This window comes from Micropterus dolomieu, linkage group LG16, assembly GCF_021292245.1.
Source record: "Micropterus dolomieu isolate WLL.071019.BEF.003 ecotype Adirondacks linkage group LG16, ASM2129224v1, whole genome shotgun sequence".
Lineage (NCBI taxonomy): Eukaryota > Metazoa > Chordata > Actinopteri > Centrarchiformes > Centrarchidae > Micropterus > Micropterus dolomieu.
Genome location: NC_060165.1, coordinates 15,677,000 through 15,704,990, shown reverse-complemented (window position 1 = coordinate 15,704,990; position 27,991 = coordinate 15,677,000). Strand labels below are relative to the sequence as shown.

The window sequence follows — 27,991 nt, the reverse complement described above, 5'->3', positions numbered from 1 at the left end:
AAGTACATCTAATCTTATATTGTGCAACCAAAAGTTTCAGAGTTGCTGAAAAGCTCCAATTATCTTACTTAAGTATGGGATGTCCAAATTTGTTATCCAAACATTTCTTAAGAATTATAGTAATTTATCTCCTTCAGTGGTCGACTGATGACCCCTGCAGCTTTCAGCCACTTAAGAAAAGTTATCATGCCCTAGGATTTGCTGCTCTGAGTGATATAAGGAGTTAACTGCCAAAAACTGAGTAAACAGATTCCAAGTGTGTGCTGCTGGCATATTCATTTAAATACATGATACATGGGGAATAGCCAAGAGAAAGAAATGGAGGAACAGAATATAGCCGAATGTAATGTCTAGTTGTTTATTAAAATAGGAATAATACAAAGGCTACAGAATTCAGAAAGGTTCATAGATATAAAACAACTTACTAACACAAAATAGCAGCTGTTATATTTAAAGTTTACAGTATACAAACATTTAAACAGAATGATCATGAAGTACAAATACTAATTAAGTATGATATTTACAAAAATTACAAACTGTAATTTACAGAATGCACTGAGCTATTTACATAAAGGTAAATTAAATAACAGTTACAACACCATAAGAGCACACAAAACTAATCAATAATATGTAATGTTTGGTTTCACCTATCTTACAAATAAGTTGCCTCTAATGAATTTTTATTTGTTTAAATTTAACACTTCATAGACTTTCACTTTAGTTTTATCCTGTGCAAGGCTATTATTGGTGTTTTGCATTTGTCCTCAAAGTTATAATTTAATTGTATACAGTCATGGTCTCTGAAAGTCCTTAGACCTTCCCCCCCCCGCTTTTAACATGGAATCACATCATTAAGATATATGCATCATTGTTGACAGTAAATGCATGTTAAACTCAGCACAATACTGACTGAGCCCCCAGCAAGCATTCTTGAATTAAGAAGTTAAATGATATGAGGCATAGGGTAACCTAGCATATTATTGTGTGTTTGTGTGGCTGTTACCTTTAAATCAAACATGCACCACAGTTATTCTGGGGTCATAATTACTCACAGGACAAAAAAAACCTCTTCATAGCACATCAGAATCTGGATTCTTTTCAAACAATGTCTCCTGCTGATTTAAATAAATATACCTAACTACTACTTACAAGCTACCAGTCTCTTTAAATATTTAACATAATCAGAGGCATGGAGAAGCCAATCTGACATTACTCAGTGAACCAAAAATATTCCAGATCTATAAGACCTATAAATTCTTACAGCACAGTAGAAACATACTCAATGAATCTGCAGTTATGTACATAAGGAGCTACTTTCCATGAAACAAAAAAAAAAGCATAAAATATCCTACTGACCACACACAGCCCACCAGGAGCCAAAGTTCCCTCCAAACTGGAGACTGAATAGCCATGTTATATTTGGCATGGCTCTTTTCTCTCTCTCATGCTACAAATATTAGCATAAGATTTGGAGCAGTTCGCTCAGTCCTACACAGACCCTCTCACAGGGAAACTAACAGTTACAGGCTAAGTGGGGAAAAGGTAGTCCAGCTACTACACACAATTAGCACTGCATGGTTTGCCAAGACTGCTACTGTTAGCTTTTCAAGCAGCAACAGTGTATTTCATATACTTAACTACTATATATCTGAAGCCACATTTTAACCATTGCTGGATTTACAGACTTGGCTTAGTCACTATTTTCTCATAGGGACTTATAGTGGCTGTACTATGTGTACTGTGAGTTTATCATGTTCTTTTCATGTTTTTGTTTTCCTCCTTTTTGGTATTACAATACCATGGCTTTTTGTTGGATTATTTTAGTAGCCGAATAACATTTATCATTTTTGCTGTGATGTTTGTACAGCATCCTAAAAATATGACCAGATTTGTTTGGTGACATTTAGGAATACTATAATTATACCTCCATATCACTTCTGTTGGAGGTAAAAAAAAAAATGTTTTGCAGTCCAGCTCAACGCATGAAAAAAAACAAGAAATCCCAATCACAGGAGGCTACCTCACGTGGTAACCGCCAGAGATGTGGGTTCTGTCCATATTCAAGTATATTCCAGGAGATATTACTGAATCATAAGTGTCATTCTCATTGTCTTTGTTTGCATGGCTTCAGAAATTCTGAACATGTCAAAAATAAAATTAGTATGCCGTCCATGTGCCAGAGACTTTGGTTGTAAAAATGATATTAAGGCTAACAACCTGGATGTCTTCATTTGCAAAGCAGAAGAATGGATGAGATTCCATTTGGTTTATCCATTCTTCAATCACTAATCTGTGATCTCCATCAAATGACAAATTCAGCCACAAAATCCCAAAATGGCCACTTTCCATAAGGTGATTTTCCTCATTTCTCCCCTGTGGTCCATGCTGTAGAGGTCTTGGAATTTGTGGTCCCAAAGCTGCCCCTCCTCTCGCAGGCTGTGGTAAAGTCATGTATGGAGATGATGTTCACACCCTACCATCAGTTCCGGTCCAAACTGGGGTAAAGTTTGAACACTTTGTATATCCACTCAGAGTAGAAAGCAACGTTAACAAAAAGCGCAGGCTGCGATGAGGCGCATTTTGTCCTTTGGATGCTCACACCGACGATGACTTTACGCTCATGTTCCTGGCAAACCAATGGACCGCCATTGTCTTTCTGCAAGAAAAGGGTAGAGAGTGACACATCGAAAAGAGATTGACTTAACTGCATTGAATATGTTCAAACTAATCCAAACTCAATGTCTAAAAATATGATACAATGCTTAAAGGGTCAGTTCACACAATTTACGAAAAACACTATTATTTTTGCCATTTAACCTTCAGTGGTTTCTGATAGTTTCTACTCCCACCCCAATGCAATGAAAAAATGGAAAGATTTACATTTGAAAAACATGAAAAGTCACATTTAGTCAAGATAATCCAACAACCTTGACATCAACCATTTTCATTGGAACTATTCCTTCAGTAGAGACAAGATATTTAGATGTTTCCATGTTATTTGGGTGAAATGGGCTTTTAAGCGATGTACATTCAAGCTGCATTCGTGTTGTTTTTGTTTCATGCTGTAGAGATGTATTTGTGATCCTTACATCACATACGCCTTCTCCTCTCTTGCCGCCGGCACATATTCTGCTTTCCCCAGCGTCCCCTTTGATTTGTGAGCACATGTCATTGTTGACCATAGGCATGGTCACAGTGTTCAGTGCCTCGTCATATCCTGTATCTGAATAGAGGAGGAAATGCAGCGCAATTGTTAAATGTCATATATATTCTTTTAGTTCGAATAATTGTTATAAATGCATTGTGACATGGCATATGGGTGAAAGAATGCAGTACTTTTGGTTTCCCCCCATCCATACATGGTGCAGTTGGTGCCTTCAGTGATGTGACACTCTTTTACTGGGAGATGAATAGTGGAGGCCCCTTCAGACACAGGGGCAGGACTAGAACAAACATAATAATAGTCACAAGTTACAGTCGCAGTAAAACATAACGTGTGCACATGTAAGAGGCATGTAAGGCAAATAAGAGAGATTTTTAGATCAATAAAAAGTGATGTGGTTAAATTGTAAAACAACCAGCATTTGAAGCTTTGGGGGAAATAACAACAGGCCTTTCACGCATTCAGATGACCACAGTTAACCAAATGACAGCGATTATGATTACTCAGATACAGAAGATTAAATAGTTTTCCATATCACTACTTATGTTCTAACATTAAGATCTTACATTAGTGGAAACCTAGTGGGTGGCTGAGAGCTTACTCTGCTAATTTCAGCATGACCAGGTTGGATCCTTCTGGGCCACAGATCAGGCGAGAGATGCGTAGTCTCGGGTGGCTTGAGGATTCATTGAGGTGGCGCAGACCAACCTGCACGCTGTAATCCCTGAGATCTGGAACACTGGTGACCACAAGGACCAAGATGTGAGTTGTAAACCTAAAGTGTTGCTACTTAAAGAGTGACAGTGACGATGACAGTGATATCAGCAGGGTTATCTATTAGCTTCAGATGTAAAACATTTAACAGAAAGCGTGTGTTACAAACTGGAGGTGCGGCGTTTGAAAGAAGTGGACATTTAGGTGATCTAATGAAATATACTATCAAGTGGCATTGTAGGAAAAGTTGGATCCAGTGTTCCTGGAGCTTGATGTATACTAAAGACTGAAAGATATCTTGTCTTCTGCTGCTGTTTTTAGTGAGACCCACCAGGTTTTTGGAAGCGTAATACCAAATTGCTGGAGAACCTCTTTGATGGACTGTAAAAAAAGTGAGCCTTGCTCAGACTTACAGTGGTCTCACTTTTTAAACATTGCTAAGAAAGGGCAGTAATCAGTGTTATAAAATGCTAAATATAGTTTTTATTTAAGTATTGCATGTGATCAGTTGAACTATCTATAAAACAACATGTTAAACACAAAGTTCCAGTTGCATATCAGGATTCATTGTTGCACATTCTGGCAAGTTCTTTACATTTTATATTTATATTGATCATTTTGCAAATATACAATATACATACATGCAAGACAAAAAGTCTAAAAATAAACCATGGTTTTAAACAACACACACTTGGCCTAAAAATATCAGCTAAAAGCTACTGATGTACACCATATGCAATACATACACTACTGTACCTAAGTACAGAGATATGGACATTTTCTTTAAAGCCATTACTTCAGATGTAGAGATACTATATGTATATCATTGGCTCTGACATAGACAACTGCAGAAGTTAAACAGATCCGCAGGCCAAAACGATTCTGTTCCATATCTCAGGTCAGGCCTGTCTGGGAGTGAGTAACTGCCAGTAAACAGGATACATCCTGCATCTATCAACTTTATTTAACAATATTAAAAAGATGGCAGCAAGAAGAGAAGAAACATGTTTGAGAGATGCAGTAAATGGAGGAGGTAAACGAGAGAAGGAATTTAGTTAAAGTTTGTCAGACAGAGATTAAGAGGGGTAAGCATCAGAAGGGAGACTACCAGTATCAGAAGGTGGAGTATTACCAGGAGGTGAAGCACTGTTGGTCTGTTAAAACCCAGTCTTCTCTGATCAACGAACCCCCACACAAATGAACATTCCTGAGAAAATTTAAGAAGACAATATTTACCATTATAGTAGGTATGGTAGGATATTTTGTAAAAACACAGGTGTAAAATGACTTACTCTCTTTGGATGCTTACGACCCAGCTGCCATCTGTCCCTCGCACTTGGTGTCCTCCGACAATTCTGGTGTTTATATGTACAAAGCATGATATCTTGGGCCTAGTTAGACCTAAACAAGGAGACATTTTAATGCTGCATGTTATATGTATGAATTATTTACATTTCAATGGAAAAATCTTTATTGAAACTTCAAAAGCCAACCATAAAATAGGATTTGTTGAGTGACATGACAACAGAAGGATCTGATATAAAGAATTAAAAAAAGGAAATTGGACAAGATTAGGGATAAGAGGATGAGGAAGAGGACTAGACTGGTAAAAGCCAGATAAGCAAAAAAAACTACTCACTGTTCGGTTGAGGAGTCACTGTAGCTGATTCACCTGATAGAAGTTTAAAAAAAGCATTAAGAAGAGACCCCACAGCAGCAGGAAATCATTCAGACCACTGACCATACACTGACACACAAAGCATGAAACCTCACTGAAAATGACACCCAGCTTTACTTTACCAGCTTTACTTTATAAAGACTTATCTCTGAATATGAATCATTGTTGGAGGCTATAACAGCAGCAAATAAATTTGCTCAAGACCTCAAAAACTTCAATGAAGATATGTTTTACATTATGGAAATTATTTTGCAGCCATTTGAAAGAGCCAGATTGAAACCAGCCAAAGAAAATGTTGGGTCCAGCCGCTTGAGCATGTTTTCCCAAATAAAAGAATGGCAGCAGAGACCTGCATCTGTTTGCTGTTTGAACATCGTGTATTCTTTGCCAATTGGACAAAACCACGGCTAACAGATTACGTAAGCCACCAGCCAAGCTGTAAAAAAAACAGTCATGACATTTTAGTTGAAGTCAACAAAGGCTGCAAAGCTAAATCACTTGTGTTATTTCATTGTTATGTACCCACATATTAACACTGTCTTCTTTTATGTACTAAATGCTAATTAATGCTCTTTCAGAAGAGATGTTCAGAATACTTGTTTCTTTTTCTTTTTTACCAGTGTGTAAGCATAGGCAAGCAGCTAGACCTGTACTTGGATGATTCACACTGAAATATCTTTCTTTGAATATTTCGAACTTTTGCATGATGTAAATACAACTAAGCATGATGACACTTTATGAGGAAAATCCCAAACTATTAGTTTCTATTCAAAACATTCTGCCATTGTTGCCGTTTGTTCAGTTTGCTGCTGACCTTACTTCTTACAGTAATATACTGTGCACTCTTCATGAGCTTAATTGCATGCTACAGACAAATAGTCTTAATTTTGTGAACCCACACAAGATACAGCATGCAGGACACATTGGATTCTTTTCTCGACAAACCCCACATTCCTACATTTCACTATTGCTCATATTTATGTACACATACTTGTATCAAATGCATCTGTGTTGGCAGCAACAGAGGAGCTGTGTTTTCAGAAATGTGACCACAACAAGGATCATGTTCTTAACAACAATACTGATGGAAAGACACCCACTCTGTTTGTGAACTCTCACCGCTGGAAATAAACACACTCCAGGAAATGTGGCAAGCCGTTTGCTACTTGTAAAGGCAACATTTTTATCTCCTGTAGCCTGGTCATTTGTCACTTGGACCAACAAAAACGTCCATTTTATTCATAATCCACTCAATTTAACAACAATCTTCTAGCTAACTTCAAAGGCAACCATTTTTTTAACTAGTGAACAATGCTCATGACCTTGTTCTGAAAGACCATCCAGCATGAAAGAAATAATTCAACATTTTGGGAAATGCATTTATTCGCTTTCTTGCCGACAGTTAGATGAGAAGACTTATACCACTGTCATGTATGTGGGATAAATATTAAGCTACAGATAGCAACCGGTTAGTTTAGCTTAGTACAAAGACTGGAAAAGGGGAAAAAGCTAGTCTGGCTCCGTTCAAAAGTAACCAAATCAGCCATCCGCCTACAAGCACGTCTAAAGTTCACTAATTAACATGTTCAAATCTATCTTTTTAAAAAAAAAAGAAAAGAAAAGAGTGTGTAAAATGATATGTTGATGCTTTACAGGTGTTATGAATCTTTGTGCTGACCTATGCTCATCAGCTGCTGGCTCTAGCAACATATTTACAAAACAGACATGAGAGCTGGTATCAATTTTCTTATCCAACTCTTGGCAAAAAAGTGAATAACTACTTCTTTAAGGTTCTGCTAAACTTATCACTAAACAATTGTACTATACAAGATATACATCATTCACATACTACCTACTATGGTGAACTAAGGGTCTGCTAATATTTATGGCTGGCGTAACACAGATGTATGTACTAGAAAAAGACATTAGAAGAGACAAGGTTATTTAAAGCACTCACAGTGCTTTAGTTTGCAGTAGTCCCAGATCAAACGGTTATTTGGATTGGTGTAACACCAGGGGCCATGTTTGTCCCGGTCCGGGTTACGGCAGTAGTTTTTCTCCAGCCCTATGTGGGATTCTGTAGAGTGAGAATCCCCACTGTAAAACACACAAATACACATTCTCATATCCCATTTGTTATTTTTCACACAGTGTATCAGAACACTGGGCCACGTCTCATAAAGATTCATGCACACTCTCGCACTCTAAAAACACACAAGCATGTCTATACATGGAGTTGAACACACACTGTCACGCATACACAGTACGTGCTATGACTGGAAAGTCTGACTCTGGCTTTCCTATAGCGCAGTGTATTCTCAGCATTCACTGCACAGGGCCCGTAGAAGGAAACGCAGAGTGCTCAAGGGAGTATGAAAGTATGTACTCTAGGCATTCAGCAGGGCTCCGACCAGCAGGAGCCACATCCTCTATGGAATGATTTGGTTGTGCTCCAGATTTGTAGGAATTCACATCTAATTATGTGTCTTTTTGTAAAGTTACACTTGGTTCTAGGAAAATTTAATGTAATCTTCTCAGATATCCAAAATCACTGAAATTACTAGGTAGGAGTTTGGACACACACACACACACACACACACACACACACACACACACAAAAATAATGCTAAGTGATGGGCAACAATTTGTCTGGGGGTGAGGATAATTCCACTTCCCAGGAGAATGTTAAATAAGCTGTAGCTCTCCGCCGTTCTTCCTGGAATGACCCTTGACCTTGACCAGTGTAGACTCGCTGGCTGCAGTCTACGTGAGGGAGCTGATTGGCTTTGATCTACTTTCCTAAGAAAGCACTTCCTGGGGTCAGGGGTCTGCTCTGGAACATGTCCATCTGTCTGTGCCATTTTGGCTTTTAAAATTCCTGTAAATTAAGTAATTCCAACAGCCTGACTTAAGCATGAAGCAACAGCCCTGGAGTGGGCAACCTTTCCGTCAGGGTGGGTCACTTGGAGAGCACCCCGGGGTTTTCCTCTCGTCAGTTAGATGAATAATAATTGGGCCTGGTACTGACCCCTGAGGAACCCCTGATTTCCTCTTGCTGTTTGTTTTCACTGATCAGTCTCATTCATATGAAAGGGATTTTCACAAGGCAATGGGAGCTAAGTTGTCAACAAACACTCATCAATTGAGGTAAAAAGAATGTCAGTCTCTCTAGGAAAAATCTACAGTTCTCTCAGTGCAGCTTAAGCTTGACTGGGTGTTAATAAAAACGAACGTATTTATATACAGAATAAATTTTTGTTTACCTGTTAATGTGATGTGACCAGTCTGCACACGGAATCCCTGATCGAGTAATGGATAAAGTGCCCCGATATGTCTCTCCGTTGTCTTCATAACACTCTAAGGAAGAACGGGATTAGACCATCTTGTTAAATATTTCCAGGAGTGCACAGAATTGCTGAGCCCAGCAGTTTCTACAACACTGTAAAGAAATCTGCCAGTAGACATTGTCAAAGAACTTACATAATTTGGGTGATGACTGTCTTTCTCATTGATGCAAACATCCCGTAATGAATCTTTGTGGTTTGAATCATTTTAATGTCAAGGGTCTTGAGTTTCTCAAATGTAATAGAAACATTAAACCTTACTATGTCTGTTCTTAAATAGAATCAGAAGAGGGGCTACAGTAACAACAGACTTGCTGCAGTTTGATATATGTGGTCTTCTTACTATAAATGTAAAGCAGAGAAACATGGGAAATGACAGCGAGCACTATTGCCAAAGTCTGGTGTTTTTGTTCTTCCATGAAATGGAATTCATTGGGCAGCATGCTGCCAAGTGGCCCAGTCCTACGGGAGCAATATGGAAAGTGTCTGTGTAACTCCACTTTGCAAAAACATGACATGGCTTTTAAAGCTTAGGTCTGTATTTCAATCACACTACTCAAGAAACAACATGGACATCACATAGTAATTTACAAGCTATTTTTAATTCTTTTGAAGTTTGACGCTTATAAACACAGAGATACTCTTAAAGGAATCGTTTTGGGAGATACATTCACTTACTTGCTGAGAGCTATATGAGACAATCGCTACCGCTCTCACATTAGTAAATATGTAGCTAGAGCCACCAGCCACTTAAAGGCTAGAAATGGGGGAAACAGATCGCCTAGCTCTGTCCAAAGGTAACATTATCTTTCTAGACACACCTCTAAAGATCACAAATTAACACATTATATCTTATTTGTTTAAAATACAAACATTTTATGGAATCTAAATTTAAAATCAGTGTTAGCCAAGAAATAACACTAAACTTCCTGAAAAACCACAACTTTGTTCTTTTTTTTTCTCTTTTTTTACATTTCTGTACGTGTAAGGGTTAAACAAAGAAGAAATAATACATTGATTAGTAAGCATTAGATTCTAACAGGTGGATTTTATTACCTTTGGGCAGAGTCAGGCTAGCTGTCACCCCCTTTTCCAGTCATTGTGCTAGTCTAAACTAACCAGCTGCTGGCTCTAGTTACCAACTTATCATACAGACATGAGAGTGGTATCAATTTTGTCATCTAATCCATGGCAAGAAAATAAAAAAGCCTATTTCCCACAAGTTGAACTGCTCTTTTCAAATTGAAGTTATATTGTAATTTACCTATTTTTTGTGTGGCCTCAGCATCACACCTGGGGATGTGGGTGCAGTTGGCTATCCTCTGATTAGGGTCTGTAGTGAAGCACCATGGGTAATCTGCACCATCAGGGTTACGGCAGTAGTTCTCTCTGAGGTCTCTATAACACATACACAAACTACAATTTAAATGATGGTGCCCTTGACTGTATTTTTTACAGCAAAGTAATAATTTCTAAGTTTCACTTTCATCACTTTTCCATCACTTTTCCTTTGGCATTTCAACAGTCAAATGCACAAAGTGAACAAATCACTTCCTTGACATAGCCGAGAGAATTGAATCCAAGCTGTCAGGGGCCATCAAACAAACATTACTCACTTGCATTTGAAGTTCTGAGGAAGAAAGGAGTGGTTATGGGGAAACTGGGAGTCCCAGCGCTGACATGTCACACCCTCTGGAGTGACATTCATTGTGCCTCGGTAATCTGTGCCCTTTCCCTGGATACAGGATATTGTTACATTGACATCTGTGTCCTCACTTGAGTCAGAGTCTGGCAAAGAAAGAAAAAGACATAGAAATTGTAATTGTGAGTGTAAGCATGAGAAAGAAGGCACAGAGAAACATTGCTAAAGAGAGTGAGATGTAGAAACTGAAGGCAGGAAGGAGAGAGGGAGAGAAGGAGGGAGATATTAATCCCCAGAAGAATGTGTGATGTTTAACCTAGACAGATGATCAAAAACAGTAGCACTCCCCCCTTGTCTCAACTGTGATAGGAAACTTTCTGTGTATTCATAACACTGGTGCTCCACATTCTTGCACACTGGGACATTCACAACAATATGCAGTTATTTAACTTGCTGATGGCACACAACGTCACATGGTGGACAACCTGGAGCCTCATCAGATTTATGAATACATCTTTGCCTCAACAATAAATATTAAAATTCTTCTGGTAAATTTGTTTATTGCAGGCCAACCAAACCTATCACATCCAACCTGGTCTGGCTAGGGCTGGCTGGGGCATAATTCGGTGGGTATCCACTGGAAAACTATTCCAAACATCTTCAGATGGAATTCTGCTTTTCAGCAGTGCAGGGATTGCAGTACATGGGGAGAGACTTCTCCCCTCAGGATGTCTGTCTCTGTTTCTTTAGCCTTTGACAAATGAGATGGGAGAAGATGGAGGAGGAAAGGGAATGTTTTCAAGCAGAAACGAGAAGGCGGATAGAAAAGAGGGATTCTTTGGCTTGATGTAATGCATGCCAGTGTCTATGTGCACTGTGTAGTACAGGTCAGTGGTTTTTATCTTTCTGAGGGCAGGCATTGAGGGATGCACACATCTGGACAAATGCAGATCCTCCGCCCTTGCTGTAAATCATAACATGTACTGTAAAATGTGTATGTGTTCGACAGAGACAAGGAGAGATGCTCTGTGCGTTTGTGCGTCCGCAAGTTTTTGGCGCTCATTCTTTTTCTTTTGCTTCTGTAATTTGTATTACGTATGAAGGCAAAAGTTATTTAAACTACAACTCTGTCAGGCTCTGCCAAATATGATATGACTCAAGCGAATTTATATTATTTATCCCCTCGACATGTACGTCTATAAAAAAAGTTTACACACAATACCATATCAAATGCATTAGGGCTGCAGCTAGTGATTCTTTTTATTTGTAAGGCAAGGCAAGGCAAGTTTATTTGTATAGCACATTTCTTTACATAAAACTAAAAGCTACATAGGGAAAGTGAAAAACACACATTAAAAGGGTAAAATAAAAAACAGGATAAAATTAATTTTAAAGAGTTAAATAGGAAATAAAAACAGGGTAAAACAGGACAGTAAAAGTCACAGTGCAGTGTAGGATTTTATTATTTTATCTATTTACCCAGTGTTTGTTTAGTTTTTAAATTGTGACATCCTCACATTTTTTGTTTTGTTAGTTCAAGATCCAATGATATTTAATTTGCAATAAAATAAAATGGAAAAGGCCTCATTTCCACAAATTTGTGAGGCTGGAACCTGAGAAGGTTAGGCATTTCCTCTTGATAAATAACTTCAGGTAAACAAGGTTACTTTGCTTAGCATAAGTGAGATGTCTCACCATGGGATATGCCGCCCGCATTCACAGTAGCACTCGTAATTCAAAGAGAACTGAAACAATCAATCATTAAAAGTTTAGAATCGCAATATACTGGAGGTAATCCACTGAATATGGATAAATACCTCATACAGCCCCACTTCAAAAATCTTGAACTATCCCTTGAAGTGTTTTTAGTGGTGATGGCAGAGAGTGTTGTCTAACACATAAGTTCAAAATCTTCCACATGTTTTCAATTGGACTGAGCTCTGGTGACCACTTTTCCTTTAATTTGTCACTTGTTTGTGCATATCATGATTTTCATACCACTAAAACAACTATTAGACCTTCTGGTGGTCATGTGACGCATTTCTGTATAGAAGCCCCTATTGTAACGCTTCATTTTACAGCCCCTTGTCATTTGTGAGCGGTCTCAGTGAAACACTTCGGGCTCTCTGAAGTCAGACCTTCCCCTTTACAAACAACCTATTTACTCTTCCTTGTTGAGGTAGAAGGATTTGAAGCCAACCACCACATGAAACACACAGCCGGGTAAATAAAAGTCTCATGAGACTCTGCAGGGGAGAAGAGGGGCTTTTTTACTCAGCTCACTGTAACTATTCCAAAACCACCAAAGTCCTGTATGTAAGATCCCCTGGTGCCCTCAAACCACTTGCTAGTAGAATCCAACCGCAGTCTGTCTGTCCAAAAACCAAGTAAGGGATCCTCAACACTATGTCCACTTTTGAATCTTATAATGGATTCCAAACTGCGTGTGATACATAGTCAAACAATAATGTGGTCTTCAGTTGATTTGTTGAAGACTCCACAAAAATCTAAGCCCCATATTGCTGTGAGTTTTACAGCACATAGGCCCTTACCACACACAGTGATGTTGCAGTACTCCCACTTAGTTTTGGGATCCATGGTGTAGCACCAGGGACGAAGACGGTTATCTGGGTTACGACAGTAGTTGTCCTTTAAATCTTTGTCTCGAAACCTGAGAGAGACAGACAGAATACAGGGAGGAAAGACAGAGGGAGAGAAGTAAGTCATTACAACTGGTGAGGTCTACCTCTCCTGAGTGTTAGCGTCATTTTTTCAAGCATTTGTAATGGGTGTGTGCAGCACCGTCCGTGAGAAAGGTTAGTGTGTGATTATCAGCTTTGGAGCTTACTTTTTGGGCTGGAAGTGGTGTTTGTGAGGCCTTGCTGAGTCCCATCTCTGGCACTCTTTACCACTCTCTGTATGGTCCATTTTGCCCTGGTAATCTTCCCCGTTACACTTCATACAGACTTCTGTCAACAGAAACAATTTTCTTTTCTCTACTTATGAATGCAAACATGACTAATGACTTCATGACTTCATTTTGGCCAAATCTTATTGTCCAGTTATGTCATTTGGGAATGTCTTACCCTCTGAACACTGTGGTATGCCACACTCCTCAGCTCGTACGTTGGGGTCTGTGGTGTAGCACCACGGACCACCGGGATCGTTGTTGGGATTCCTGCAGAAGTTCTCCCTCAGGTCTTGCGTTGGGTACCTATCAGGATAAAACCTACCAGGGAGTACACAGACATTATTGAAAGTGTTAACTGATACTGTAAGCTGTAGAAATAAATTTTAGGGAGTATTTGCACACTTGGCTGCTCCAGTGGTGTATACAGTACGGTATCTGCCTACTGGCGCTCTTAGTAACAAGCCAAATATCAAGATCAAGATCTTATGCAAAATAGGTTATCAATATGTTTTTTTTTCTCCTGGTTTGCTGATTCCTACCATATTCCAGCTCCCTCATGTGTGAAGCAGCCAGACTCTGTCACAGCACAGTAACCACCAACAGCACAGAACAATGCTACGAACCACTTGAAGCAGCCCAAGCAGTTCTTTCGCTGGCAGCCTTTGAACACATTTAAACCTAATCCCTCTCTGTCAAAAGCTACATCACGTCAGCGTGAACAAGCGACTGTACGACAGTAAGAAAAAGAACTTGGTTAGTCCAAACATATGGGAACTAACAATGGGGAGCTGCATGGGATCCCCGTACTAAATGCACAGTGTGTGAAATTCGTCTTCTGTCAGAGTAGGATGATGAAAAGCTGGCATGTCAGCACCCCCTGATCCATGCTGACCACATTCCCCCCCCTCCCACCCAGGGAGACAGAGAGGGAAGACAGGAGAAAAAGCTATGGAGAAGAAGGGTGAAAAGAAACAAGTGAAGTGACAGACTTAACTGCTTAAAAAAGAAATGTGTTATGTAATCATAATGGAGTCAGCAAAAAGGAGGGGTCTAAGTGTTTAATTGATGATGCAAAAAGAAATAACATGTGCAGGAAAAGAAAAAAAGTAAAGCAAAAAGAAACAGAAATCACCCTCCCTTCAGCATCTTGTCTGAACACTCTACCCCAGACAATGACTCTTTTCTTGGGGAAGTCTGCTCTGCTCTCCCCTCTGTGCCCTGGGGCTTACAGAAGGATTTACACTAATGCACAACATCATTCAACCCAGAACTAGAAGAAATCTCAGGCATCTAACTTAACCAAAAAATAGAGAAGGAAGGGAAAGGTTCCAGGGTGGCACGGCGGTGCGGTGGTTAGCACTGTCGCCTCGCAGCAAGAAGGTCATGGGTTCAAACCCCACAACCCTGTACGCAGAATAAGCGGTTGACGATTGGATGGATGGGGAAATCAGGAGAAAAATATAATAGGGTTAAGACTAACTTTTCCTGAATTTCCTTATGAATGTAACTAAGACAAAACCCCTTTGCATCAGTAAGCCAAGCGCCAAAATTCACATCTGTTGTGTGTAACTCATCATACAACATCAACATCATCATAATATAGTGCCCTTAATTTATAAATGGAATTACAAGGTTCCTCATATTTCAAAAAAAAGGTTGCATCTGGTGAGAGTCCGTAAAAGGCCACGACATGGGAGCAAGTTGGCCATAATGATGTTGCGCTAACAGATGTTGGCCAGTTATTCATCTCCTTGCCAAAGTCTGTTCCCATCGGAGCGCAGGCAGACACTTTGCACACATGCTTCGCTCCCTGGGCCAGCTAAACACATTTGGATATCACTAAAGATGAAATCTAGACCTGAAGTAACTGCTGCAAAATGTCATGCAACATGCACCTGGTGATTATGAAACAAACACTCTGCTTCAAAAGTATTCAGAGATTAAAGCAAGCCAATTTGGGGAAATGTGCTAATTCACTTTTTTCCAGGGAGTTTAAAGAGGAGATCAATGGTGTTTCCTTACCTCCCAGTGGAAATGTGTAGAAAACTAAAAGAAAGTCCCTATGGGGATAAATAAATGATTGCAATCTATTATTATTAATACGAACAGAAATTTTCCATTCCATTTCCTTCTCCACGCTTGACTGGGCATCAATACACACTTCTTGCAGAGTCTTGGTCCAAACACTAAATATAGACAACAGGTGGAAGTCCCATTCCTGGAAGGGAACCTCCTGAGAAATCACCCCTGCCCCACAGTGATCGCTCAAGCATGAAAATAATAGTTACCTGAAACTCAAATGGTGCGTGGTTCATTACGGCGGTAATTCTCACACAGCGGGACAGTCCCATGTTAGGCAACCCCACAGTGGCACTAAATCTCCCTTAAGTAAAGCTCCCTTTGACCCTTGAAAGTTAAAAGTTGCTGACAAGCCAGGACGATGTTGTTGGACATTACATTTGCCATCTGGGACGGGGACTAGGACCGTGTGTCAAATAAACAATGACAAAGTATTCTTAATGTGAAGAGCTGCTTCTGGAAAGCGAAGGGGGGAAGAGAGGAGAGGATGGAGACCAACGCTGCAATGTGGTTTAATTGTGGGGGATCACTGAACCTGTATGTGCTCTCAATATGCCCGTGGCTTTGTGGGCTCAGCTGCACAACAGACAGAACATGACTTCAGTCATTCAACCTCCCTTCTGTCTATTTTTCACTCTGCACTTCTACAAACTCTGATTACGCTGACTCTGAACACCCCGTCTCTCTGCCGCAGTTAAAATATCTTGTAACTAATGAGCACCACTAATGAGACGCTGGCACAGAATCATCGTCACAAATTCACTGATCTTGCCTGGCTTGTAGCAGAGAGAAAACATCTTTGGGATACACCTGATGGCCTACGGTGCAGTAGAAAAACAACCTCATTGGAGAGGATATCCCTGCATGTGTCGAAAGAAATCTGACTTAACTCTGGCTAAACGTTCACCCGTCTGTGAGCCTCCACCTTCCCTTAACCCCTGAGGTGCAAGGGGATGATCTGAACATTAATAAATCAGCTGCTGAGGCCTGCTCAATGTCAGACACAGAGAAATAGAGAAGGAGCATCCAGGAAGGTGGTGGAAGCCTAAAGATTAGAAAAGCAGGCTTTGAAGGCTGCTGGTTCAAATCTACAGGAATCTGGCGAGAGGAAGTGAATGATTAATACCTTTCACTCCTTAAAAAGTGTCACACAAGCAAGGCACTGCACCGTCAAGGTGACATGTGAATGTATGTAACCATTCGACTCATGATCAGCCTACATTCCCATAAGAAGGTAGTTTTTGCTGACTTTCTTGGATAAAAAAAGAGGACTTACGTGTGTTCATTGATGTTATTATCTGCCCAAGCTTGGCAACTGATGTTTGACTTCGTCCAAGACCTCCTCCCTCTGTAGTTGTCCTTGGTGCCGATGATACACTCCCTTATATAATCTTAAATAGGAGCAAAAGCATAAAAAGCATTTGAAAACATCCATTCATGTCCTCACTTTGATGCGAGCTGTCGCTGTGTACTCTTTGTGCGCCAATTTATACAGCGTTTAGTCAATTAAAAGTTGATTTGCGTTCACGGCCTTGACCACCTGGAATATATTTTCCCATGTATGGTCAATAAGACGTTTTTACAGCGAGCGTTTTAGTATGTCCCAGCTTATGTGTTATTCCCAAAACAGGCAACTCCCTGAAGTTCATTAAATGTCACTGGAGGGGGGGTTCCGTAAATTCTGCAATAAATTCTAAAGTGCTAGATTCCACAGCCTGCAGTGGAGAAAAGCCATTGCGTTCTAGCTGTAAACAATGATTTTTTTTTTGTTTACACTCCACTTAAGTATGCTACATGTTTATGCGTGCAACTCTCCCCACTAGAGTGATTAAACAGCAGGGGGTGAGGGGGGGATTGGTTGCTTTTATTGTGTCAACAGAAAAACCAAAGGTCTTAAAAACTGAGCTGATTCAAGAAGCACAACAACACAGGCAATCACCAGCAAACAATTTGCCTGTGTAAATCCCTGTCTGCACCTGAACGTTTTCATGAGAAAAAACACCAGAGTGCATAAGTAAACTTTAAGGGGCTGGAAATGGTGACATTTACCTTTTTTTTCATACAAAGTGAAGTTAACGTTGGCCTGCTTCTTCACACCGTGGGTGAAACGGTCAAAGGGAAGCAAGTGGCATTTCCTGCTGTGCCGCTGAAAGTTGAATGCCCTGTTGAAACGCATGGGAAGTAGTTGAGAGATGAAGAAATGATAAACAACGAAAAATATATAAATACTGTTTCTACACAGGAGGAGCAGAGGAGTGAGGGGAACATGGCCATGAAAATGTGCAAATAAATTCACCTGCAGTTGAAGTTTTTCTTGACCTTCTTGCACTTGCGGGCGCAGTGTTCCTGCGATCGGCTGTTTCGTACCAAAGGGTGGTGAGGGCAGTCTGTGCAAACCAGCATGTGACTGTCAGTCTTCTCATACTTCTGTAATGACTGATGAGATCTACAAAAACCTGCGGGGAACACAAGAACACAACATGAGAACACCTATCTGCGTGTTTTGGTACAGCCATTAGATTCACTGTTGGAAGTAGTTGGGTCTGATATTAGGTTCAACTTATATGGGAGTTGCCGTCTGTTTCTGACATTCACATGAACATCCAAATTGTAAGCATGAGGAGGAATTTTTTTCTGAAAGGTCTGAGTTATCCAACTTAGAGCTTAAGGATCCGAAACTGGCAACAACAGAGCAGGCAAACAAATATGGATGATCATGTCAGCCAATGCAGCGCTATAATGCTGTCAATTTAACGTATTTTTAACCCCTTACATGACCAACTTTTCAATCATACAACTGTTTTAAGTTGCATAATGAAGTGAAGGTTCACAAGTCTTGAACATTGGTTTCTTTCCCATCCCTATCATCCATCCCATATGTTGTGCAGTGCTGCTAAAAGGACAGTTAGCCAGTGACCAGCTCTGTGAAGACTACTTGTATGACAATGAAAGGTGGCACTGATCACTAAACCCACCAGCGTCTAAATTCTCACTTCACCCAGGGGACAGTTTTGAGCTATCATCTGTCTCCATAATGCTTTACTTTGACATTTACCCCCCCCACCAAATATCACTTTCCTCTGCAAATACAGAAAAAAACCCTTTCAAAGAAACCATGCTTAGGGCGTCCTGGTTGCCAGGTAGTTGAGGCTTATGCCGTAAGGAGGTGGCATTACCTGTTTGGTTCGGACTAAGGGCCTCTTCTCTCTACAGTGTCTACACTGTAAGCTATCAAGCTATCAACCATGTGTATGCGTTTTATTTCCTCTTCAATGACAAAGCATCAAACATTACTGAAATGCTGGGAGACATGGCCAGACATTTCACTGATGCTGTCAAGGTGCTGGGAACGAAGAGTAACTTGTCAAATCGGTGAGAATATTTCGTGGAGTTTTCTCCTGGTTGTCTGACTATTAGAACAGCAGGGAGCATGAACACTGGTGCCAGGGTCTTGGCATGCTCGTTGACATGTTAGCATCTGCACTGCTGAACCATGCTGACATATCAATGTGCAAGTCTCAAACCCCTAAAAAATGCAGCTCTTGAGAGAACCTTTTTTTAGATCCTGCTTCAGCTGTGCTGGCCAAATCGAGGTAGCAGACTAGTTTATGTGTTCAAAAAAGCAACTATGAAGTGTTTCCAGGATTAAAGCCCAACTAAAAATGCCCCCCAGCACTCCGGATTCAAACCAAGGTAGCTGCCTGAGAAGTGCAAGGTGGGCACTGAACTGTGAAGACAGCCAAGAGACCAGAATGATGTCCATCCAACAAGGCTGATGTGTTCCAGTGCCTCAGTTGGAGGTTTGATGGTCATAAAAGCACTTTTCATATTTTACTGCTTTCATAAAGAGAAAGAAATATGCTTTTATCAACTTTTTTTCCTCTTTTGTGGTATTTATTATAATCTTGTTGTGCTACAGTTTTATGTTATTGCAGATACATTTAACACATACTAGAAAGCATACGGTGTGTAGAAAAATGGAAAACTGTCAAAGTTGGAAAAAGGACATTAAAATTCATTCTTGTTTTATTTATAGGCCTTTGTGAGAGTCACTTCTTTGGAAGAAGTGCATCAAACGTGAATTCTATCATTGCAAAGACATAACATAATGTATATGAGCTCTACGTGGGGTCAAAAATTTTAAGTCCAAATCCTCTGCTATACAAATCATTCATTTTCACCTGGTGGAAAACTTTAAGAGCTCATCCTTCAGCAGAATGGAGCTCTACTGCTAATGCTGTTTCTGAGGGCTATTGCAACTTGTTTAGACGCATTGTGTGTTTAGTTACAATAGCTTTCCATTTATAATTATGGGCAAGTGCGATATAAATCACACAGGAAGATCTCATGCTACTGAGTTACAGCTACACGCTCCCGTGCCAAGATCCGACACAAGACGTTGTGTGTGTACTTAGGATATTGTAAACTGTGGAGCATTTAGAGGCTCCTCGTGGTTGAAAATGGTTTTGGGGAGAACGTGTTATTAATGTTTGGTCTCCACTGGACCACATCTGGCACTCATCACAGTGTTGTTCCAGCCCTTATGTCTGGCCAGGCTGCTCAATTAGATTTCACTTAGTCTCTTCCTCTCCCTGCAGTCCTGCTATCTCCAAATCCCAAACATTTGCCAAAGTTGGAGGTTATAATAAAATGTGCTCAATGGATGATGAGATTTAATGAGAAGAGGCAGCAATCGCTTACAGGAACAGGTCTGAGTCCCTGGTTTCGCTTGAAAAATGTAGAGATGAAAGGTGAATGACCAAGCCTCTGACCTTCCTGAGAAACGTTCACTTAGGTGCCCTTGAGCAAAGAACTTAATCTGGATTGGCCAAAGTATTTTAGTCAGACTTTCCTTCAAAATAATTATAATCACACAATGTGTATATTTTAAGGCAGTGTTGAAGACAACTGTATTATAAGAGAGTTATATTTTATAAAACAGGAATGTGCCAGGTTAAAGGTGTGCCTCTGTCTGGGAATTAAACAGACATTACATCTGCTTCAGAGAGTGCAAAATGTGAAGCTGGGCTCAGCAGCCAGATGTTACCCCCACTCCCCTCTCCCCCTACACACATATGCACACACACCCCTTTTCTATCTCTCTACCGGGACAAACGCACGAATACCAAAGTCCGGAGCGCGCATTTTACTTTCCCCAACTCCAGGGCGGTCAGAGGTCAGGGTCGGCACCCCTGGAGGTGGTAACTATGGATTCAGTGCTTTACTCAGTGACATGTCAGCGGGGCGGATGCAAGCCGGGACAGCCTCTGTAACCAGCTTCATAAAGGAGCGGCACGGAGCTCGTTTGGATGTGTTTAAATGACTCGTGGTCGTGTGAGCGCCCTGGTGCTGTGCTGCAACATTACAAGTCGACATGCACTGCATCCTCTTAGTAGCTGGAGTCGGTCCAACAGATGCAGGAGTGTCTATTACTGAAATTACCATGACCTATATAAAAAGTTTAATGACAAAGCAGATGCACATCAAACCAAGCGCTTTGGAACGGTTTTCTGCAGCTGGAATGCGCTGGGTGCGAGTCCTCATTCTGGAGGAGGAAACTTTCTGATTATCAACCATTATTGTACAAAACCATTAAAACCGGTGTTGAAATCTATTTACTGGTGATTAGAGCTAATGACAAACAGAAATAATGGGACCTCCTGGGGGATCAATGGGTTAGTATATAGAGGAGCTGTTTGCTTAATTATTTAATTCAAAGTTTCATTGTACAAAAGAGTTATTAAAACATTTGGTATAGACTCTCCCTGGTTTTCAAAAAAATAGCCCCAAGTGAGTTCTTTTCATAAACGAATGAATTACCAGTGTAATTCATCAAAGAGAGTGAGCCGAATCAACAGAGCAAGACAGGGCTTGTGATCAAGTTCAATCAATGCCACTCACAGTCATAGTCTCTAATGAAAAACTGGTTAATCCACAACAAAGTGTACACTTTTAAGGCTGATTTTAAGTCACGGCTGACAAATAAAAGTAAAAAATATGAGAAATGCTATTGTTATTATTTTTTCCCCATTTTCACCCAACTTTCACTTCTTGTTTTTTTATTCTTCAATGTAATTTCCTGACTTTCTCTTATGTCTATTTCTCACTTTACTGCACAGACAATATGAGACTAAAATCATTCACAGCAGACATTGCTAATGCAGATATTGATCGTCTACTAAAAGCACAGCTCTTCATGTCTTACCTGTATCCAATATAGTGACCACAACACACACCAAAGCTTGGTAAATCCATACGTTTGTCCTCATGGTTAGGAACTTGGAAGCAGGTAAGAATCCGGATTAACTGAGCCACAGACTCGGTGGTTGTATGAGGTCCAGAGTGACTGATGACCAGCAGACTTCCTCACATGCCACTTTCCCAAGAAGCCACACGTCCTTGGTTCAACCCCCCTTCTTTGAGTTTGTGCGCCTCTCTAGCAGCGTCTCTACTCGACAGTGTCAAGTCTTCTGGAATAAATAGGGCAACTTCCGGTTGTTGTTTTCAAAATAAAATCGGATGTGACTCACATACCTCACGTTCTGCTTATCAAAATATGGTGACATCACTGGTGATCCTATTAACAAATATTGTATGAGTAAGTCAAAGTCTGATAGGCTATAGCTTATTTATCTGTGCCATAGCCCAAGTCATCCAGATCAATCAACATCTGAAAACAGTTCCCAGCAAATGCACAACCGACTCTTACTAAAACTACAGTGCCCAGCTATTTCATGAAATTACTGAGCAAGTAACAAATAATAATAACGATTTACAACTTCTTTTAGGGCAACATCTTATTGCCAGGCTTATTTTTAAAAGCATTCTGTAATATAGGTAATCTGTAGTAAATAAAACACTAATTACCTTTACTTCAAATTCTATTTATATTTCTATGAACATACAGGCTTAAGCAATATGTCAGTCAAACAAGCCAGCCAGAATAAGCCAACAGTGACAGAATAAAGATTTTGTTGTTCTGCACACCCCCCAGTTAGGGCATTTTTAAAATTAAACTTTGGTAATTTTGATTTATTTTGAAAGTAGCATTTCTCTTTTATACTGTATTTTGACTAAATTAAACTTAATTTGACAGAATTTTATTATAGTGTAGCCTTAACTAGGGCTGAACAATTTCAAGACAACATCTGACACATTGATTCTCACTTTCATTGAAAAACATATTTCAGTGATTACAGTGTGATTTTTGCAAGGATCTGTACCAAACAAAGATACTTCCTTAAGTCTGTAGAATATGATGTGTCGGTCAGGACATCTCTGCAGCACAGTATTTAATTTAAAATGGTATTTCGACACACATTTTGCCTTTAACCAGTACCAGTACCTCCTGCGATTTGAATATTGCAGTAGGACATACTGCAATTTTCAATAAGATTTCGATTAATTGTTCAGCCTCAACATATGAAGCATTTTAACATCACCTATCTATTTATGGGCACACATGGCACAACTTTGTAATAAGGAATGGGTTGTAAAGGGTTTATAAGTTGCAATTAATAATTAATAAGCCATTAATAAGAACAAATTACAGGTTACCAGGTTTTGAGAAATCTCTCTGGTTAGTGTTAATCCTTTTGTGTTTTCTTTTAAGGTCTTCAGATAGACCACTAAAATAGAAATAGTTTGAACGCTTATTAACATCATTTTAAAACCCTTTTATTAGTATTATCTTATTAACATTGATGGTTACAGATGACATCATTTTTGCTGTTTGCTTATAGGCAAGTGAGAAATATGTGACCCCTATTATTAATTACCTATTTACATTTATAACAGCACGCCTGATGGCTTTTTGGAAAGTAAAACACTTGTTACCCTTTATTAATGACTTGACTTAATGACTCCCCAGCCAGCCAGATTTTTTAAGCAGGTCATCAAACAGGATCTTTTAGACAAGATCTTCTTTCTGTCTCTCTTCACTCGCCTCACTTTGGCTCAACTGAAAAGGCAGATGGGATTCTTTACATGGTGCGCCAAAGAGCACTTGGCACAAAGTAGTGATTGTGTCCTCAAAGGATTAGCCAGTTGCAAAATGCCTAATACAGTACCAGACAAAGTGCACAAGCGTAAAACATACAAAACAAGCAAGAAGAGAGAGTGTCATCAAGCAAGAAAGCGAAAGGGCATTGAACTCCAACTGGACCCGCTGACACGAAGAAGCCCTGGGTATTGACAGTGCTTCATTCAACCAAATATGTTGAACTTTAAGGTTTATACATGTCAGGATGTAATTATAACATTCTGTGTCATAGCTTCTAACTGAGACCTGAGACCGAACTGCACATACTCAATATAGTGGTGCAGGACTATGCCACATCATGAGACGGCATCTTTTTTCCCATACAGGGTCAGCTGTTTGCTAATGAAAGTCACATCATGACAAAGATGAAAAATGTCTATCAGGGACTGAGGGAATATTTGCCCTGCTGTTGAAACAATCCCCACGAGAGAAAGAGGTATGGCGGAAAACACAGTGCCAAGAGTCTATTCAGGGCACATTTGAGATTTACCTCATGCAGTCCCCAAATAGACTAATATAACTATAGTGTTTATATAATATAAGGATACTATTGGATAGTGCACACCTCTGCATGCAACTTTATAATATCATATATCTTTGTAACAGGAATATTACATTGATTATTGGAGTTTAAAAGTACCATAAAGGTACGATTAGGTCAGTATAAAGACACCTTTGAGCACCACAGACACAGTATAAATTCCTATAGGGACATTATAAGACATTAAGTGTGTGTTGTGTGTGTGTTTAGGTGGGGCAGCTGGAAGTGATCCTACTTAGGTACCAGCGTACAGGACTTTTGTTGGGCCCTAACCCTTAGTTGACAGGAAATCCACACTTCAGCTGTTAACGGGCGGCGGACTTAAAGCACTCCAGAGAGAGCAGCAGGGGGACACAATGGTTTGAGGTAAATGCCAGACGCCCAGCCCTCCCTCATTAAGACGCGTGCAGGTCATTTAATTTTTCTTTGGTCCCTTTTCCTCCCTTTGTTCTGTGTGTGTGTGTGTGTGCAGGAAAGTATCAGCAGGTGTGCTCAGGGGGCTACACAGCAGCTCTGGGCCTTGGCAGAAGGCAGGGAGGTGCACTGTGCACCGTACACACATCGCACCCACAACGTCAATCAGTGTCAGTGCAAAGAAGAAATCCAGACGCTCAGAAACTCTGTCTTGGAACAAATCTATGCAGATAGGAACCTTTTGAACTACAGCTAGCCCTGTCCCATGTGCTTCACAAGCCTCAGGTAAATAAGTTAAGTTTGACAGCTGATTATTCATCGAGGGAGTAGATGTTGGAAGTGGGAGTGTTCTTTTATAACAGACCAAAGCAATGGGAGTATCAACTTCCACAATTTATTTTTTCACTGAGCATTCCAAAATGTCAGTCATTCATGCGGCGTTCTTAATTAGAACATGGGAAGTTTGGTAGCTACGATGTACAAGACTGATGCGACTTTATTTAAACATTAGCTTAAGATGTAATCAGTGTAACTGACTGATATTTCACAACTGCCAGTAACAATAGGGTCCAGTCAGATAGCAAAGCAATTCCCAGATTATTTCCAGCGGACTTGTGATCACCCCTTTCAAAGTCCAGTGGTCTTCTTTTATCACAGGGTTCCTCAGAGTTAGCTTTCATGATCATATCTTTGCTTTGTTTTGGATGATTAATCCCACTGTTTCTGCATTTTCCCAGTGTATACTGGGCAAGTTGCGAAAATTGTAAAATGTATGTTGCAATGACAATAAATAAATACATTAAAATCATAATTGGACTGGGTTTGTCTCTTTTTGGCTTTTTGGCCCATTTTTGGCATCATCTTAGTTTGTTAGAGTTGTCCTACATTAACACATTAATGCTTCCTTCACTGACAGGAATTATTTTTGTCAAAATATGTCTTTTCTTAGTGGGGCCTAGCAGAAAGTGTGCCCATTACCTACTCTCCAAACCAGACGTCTGGGTATGGCTCATGTGTCTAAAATAACAAAAACTACAAATGCTAAACTAATAAAGGATGTCAAAATTGCATAAAGGCTGTTTTTTTGTGATTTATTTTCTCTTGGGTTTCTCTACATTCTTCTCATGCCCACATAAACACACACCTATTTCATGGCCTCCTGAGCCACGTAAAGAGGTGTGGACAGGTGAAGCTAGGAGGAAGAGGATGGTGACCCGGAGAGATGGTTAGTGTTCTTTATCAGGGAGACCTTGTCAGCTTCCAAGGCCATAATTGGCCAGCACTCACAAACTGCAGCCTCATTTGACCCTTTTCTGACTTGCTCCTTAGGGCGCTATGCCAACATGTGTGATTCAAAGATAAACCTTGTTTTTACACGCAGCTGATGTGCTTATCCAGCTGGCAGTTTCAAGTCTTACCAACATCAAGAACAGTTGGCAGAATGTAGTTTAAAGGGGCAAAACCACTGATTTGTAGTGTGTTAAAGTTATTTGTGGGAACGCAAAGTCCAATGCATGCACACTCTGATCATATTTAGTATTCTAATTTTGAGATGCATTCTCTTTTGGAATTCTTATCTCCAGTGCCTCAGTGTTTATTTCTCAATCCCTTCTCTTGTGATAGTGAGAGATTGTATGGATTTTACCTGGACTCCTTATAAGGGTCCAGGTGCCTTGACCTGGGGAATTATCATTAACAGCACTTACTATCCTACATGCAGTATTTTACTCTTTTACCTGTCATTACTTTAAACGCCAGCTGCCTGACAAACACCCCTGTGCCCGCTTTCCGTGAAGGAGGCTAATCACCGGTGTGATCTCTCCCTTTTCACCTCTGACCCCCACCGACACTAGAATAACAACCTCTATACCAGCCCCCTCGATGCCCCCCCCTCCCTCCCCCCACAATTAGGAGGGTGCTTTCCCCCTTGCAGATGACAGATGAGGGGTCAGAGGGCTGTCAGACCCCCTTGCTAGTTTCTCCCCGTGCCCACCAAGGGATGAAACAGGAGGACGTCCTTGCCTTGGGGACAAGGAAAAAGGTTTCAAGATGGAAGTTGTATTGACATAGATAAATGAACTGGGCACAGGAGCTCAAAAAGTGGAGAAGTTGGGGTGGGAAGCAGATGGGAAATTAGACCTGTTAGATGGAGTTAAGTAGGATAAAGGAAAAGCTGAAAGTTGAGACTGAAAAGGGAAAAATGAGACAAAAGAAAGAGTAAGAATAACTGCTGCAGCAACACTGAACAATAGAGAATAAGAGGTTGGAGAAAGAGATAGTGAGTGGATTAAAGGAATGAATGACAAATGAAATAGTTAAAACAAATGAAATAGAGAACAGGAGAGGAAAGGGACAGAGAGAGATAAGGATGCGCTTACTGTGCTAAAATGCTGCAGCGGGCTTTTTTCCTCCACTGCAATAAAAGCAGAGCTGCGGTACAATGAATCAAGGCGTTGGGGGCTTTGCTCTCTCTGTTGTGTGTTATGTCCACTGCTAATGGCCAGCAGATGTGGAGGTATTTCACAAGTGTGGCTTTGGAAAACATTCCCCCACATAAATCCAATTAGGTCGGACCCTGCGCACAAGCTTGCTAGCGAGCGTGCTCACAACCGCCCAAACGCTCCACAGACACAGTTGACTTAAATAATCAGATTTCTCACAGCAGATAGAGGAGGATGTAGACTTAGTAATGGATAAAGACTTGCTAAGCTTAAGTAAATCAATGTTCTAATTCAGGATTTTGGCTATTTGGGTTTGTCTGGTTTTGGAGTTGAGCTGAGTGATCAGCTTTGACAGCTCAGTGTTTTCTGCCAGTGTTTTCTTTATGCAGGTGGTCTAAAAAATACATTTAAACTATACTATAGAAGGAAGATTCATGAGACAATATCATAGACTGCATCTAAAAACAGAACTGGAGCCTAGAACGTAATATCAGGCCAAAGTTGTATCATCATTTGGAGGTGATCTTTTTCCCCAGATCACCTGCCATGGGATCAAATAATGCAGATTAAATCACCATGCATAAACTCTGTGGCAAGCTAACATACCTTGAGGCAGAAAAACTTCAGCATAATCATGTTTCCACTGGGAGTCGGTCTACAAAAAATGTCAACCTTTGTTGACATTTGTTCCCAATAGTAAAAAGCCTTGTTTGGATGGGAGACTGGTGGCCAGATGATCTCTGGGTTATATCTGTGATCAGATTGAGGTAAATGAACTTTAAGCCATCAGTATTCAACGCATTAAGGAAATAATGCAAAAGATATGTGACATGTTTTTCTTTAAATCAATCTGCAATTGCAAAGCTGGCTTGCAAGTTTTACTTTACATTCATTGTGGTCTGGCAAGCATGAATAGGTTTTTTTCATGGGACAGGCATCATTTCAGATAGTCACTCAGCCATCACCATGAATCCGTGCTATTGCCCGATTGAACTGCTCACTTGTTAAGCACCCCCCCCCCCC

General features: G+C 40.3%; 1 protein-coding gene across 2 annotated transcripts; it reads right to left on the bottom strand.

Moving 5' to 3' along the window:
* Positions 1–388: 388 nt before the first annotated feature.
* hgfa (hepatocyte growth factor a) lies at positions 389–21,899 on the bottom strand. Of its 2 annotated transcripts, none has more exons than XM_046072492.1 (18): positions 21,737–21,899; positions 17,828–17,987; positions 17,581–17,693; positions 16,808–16,922; positions 13,628–13,770; positions 13,390–13,510; positions 13,094–13,212; positions 10,516–10,687; positions 10,164–10,315; positions 8,819–8,912; positions 7,513–7,652; positions 5,517–5,549; positions 5,170–5,278; positions 5,010–5,084; positions 3,765–3,902; positions 3,337–3,443; positions 3,090–3,223; positions 389–2,656 (listed from the first exon to the last, which is right to left on the bottom strand). In XM_046072492.1, the coding sequence occupies exons 1-18, from the start codon at positions 21,798–21,800 to the stop codon at positions 2,480–2,482; spliced, it is 2,166 nt and encodes a 721-aa protein (XP_045928448.1). In that variant the 5' UTR covers positions 21,801–21,899; the 3' UTR covers positions 389–2,479. The 2 variants fall into 2 exon arrangements, with proteins under 2 accessions (XP_045928448.1, XP_045928449.1); XM_046072493.1 differs by having other exon boundaries at positions 10,164–10,297.
* Between the last annotated feature and the right edge of the window lie 6,092 nt (positions 21,900–27,991).

Excerpts from the sequence above, each read along its gene's own strand:
- hgfa (XM_046072492.1), bottom strand. The coding sequence starts at position 21,800 with ATGAGGACAAACGTATGGATTTACCAAGCTTTGGTGTGTGTTGTGGTC. Across the intron at positions 10,316-10,515 it reads CCTCAGAACTTCAAATGCAA|TTTGTGTATGTGTTATAGAG; the intron begins GTGAGTAATGTT and ends TTTAAATTGTAG. Across the intron at positions 8,913-10,163 it reads TGAGGCCACACAAAAAATAG|AGTGTTATGAAGACAACGGA; the intron begins GTAAATTACAAT and ends GTTCTTCCTTAG.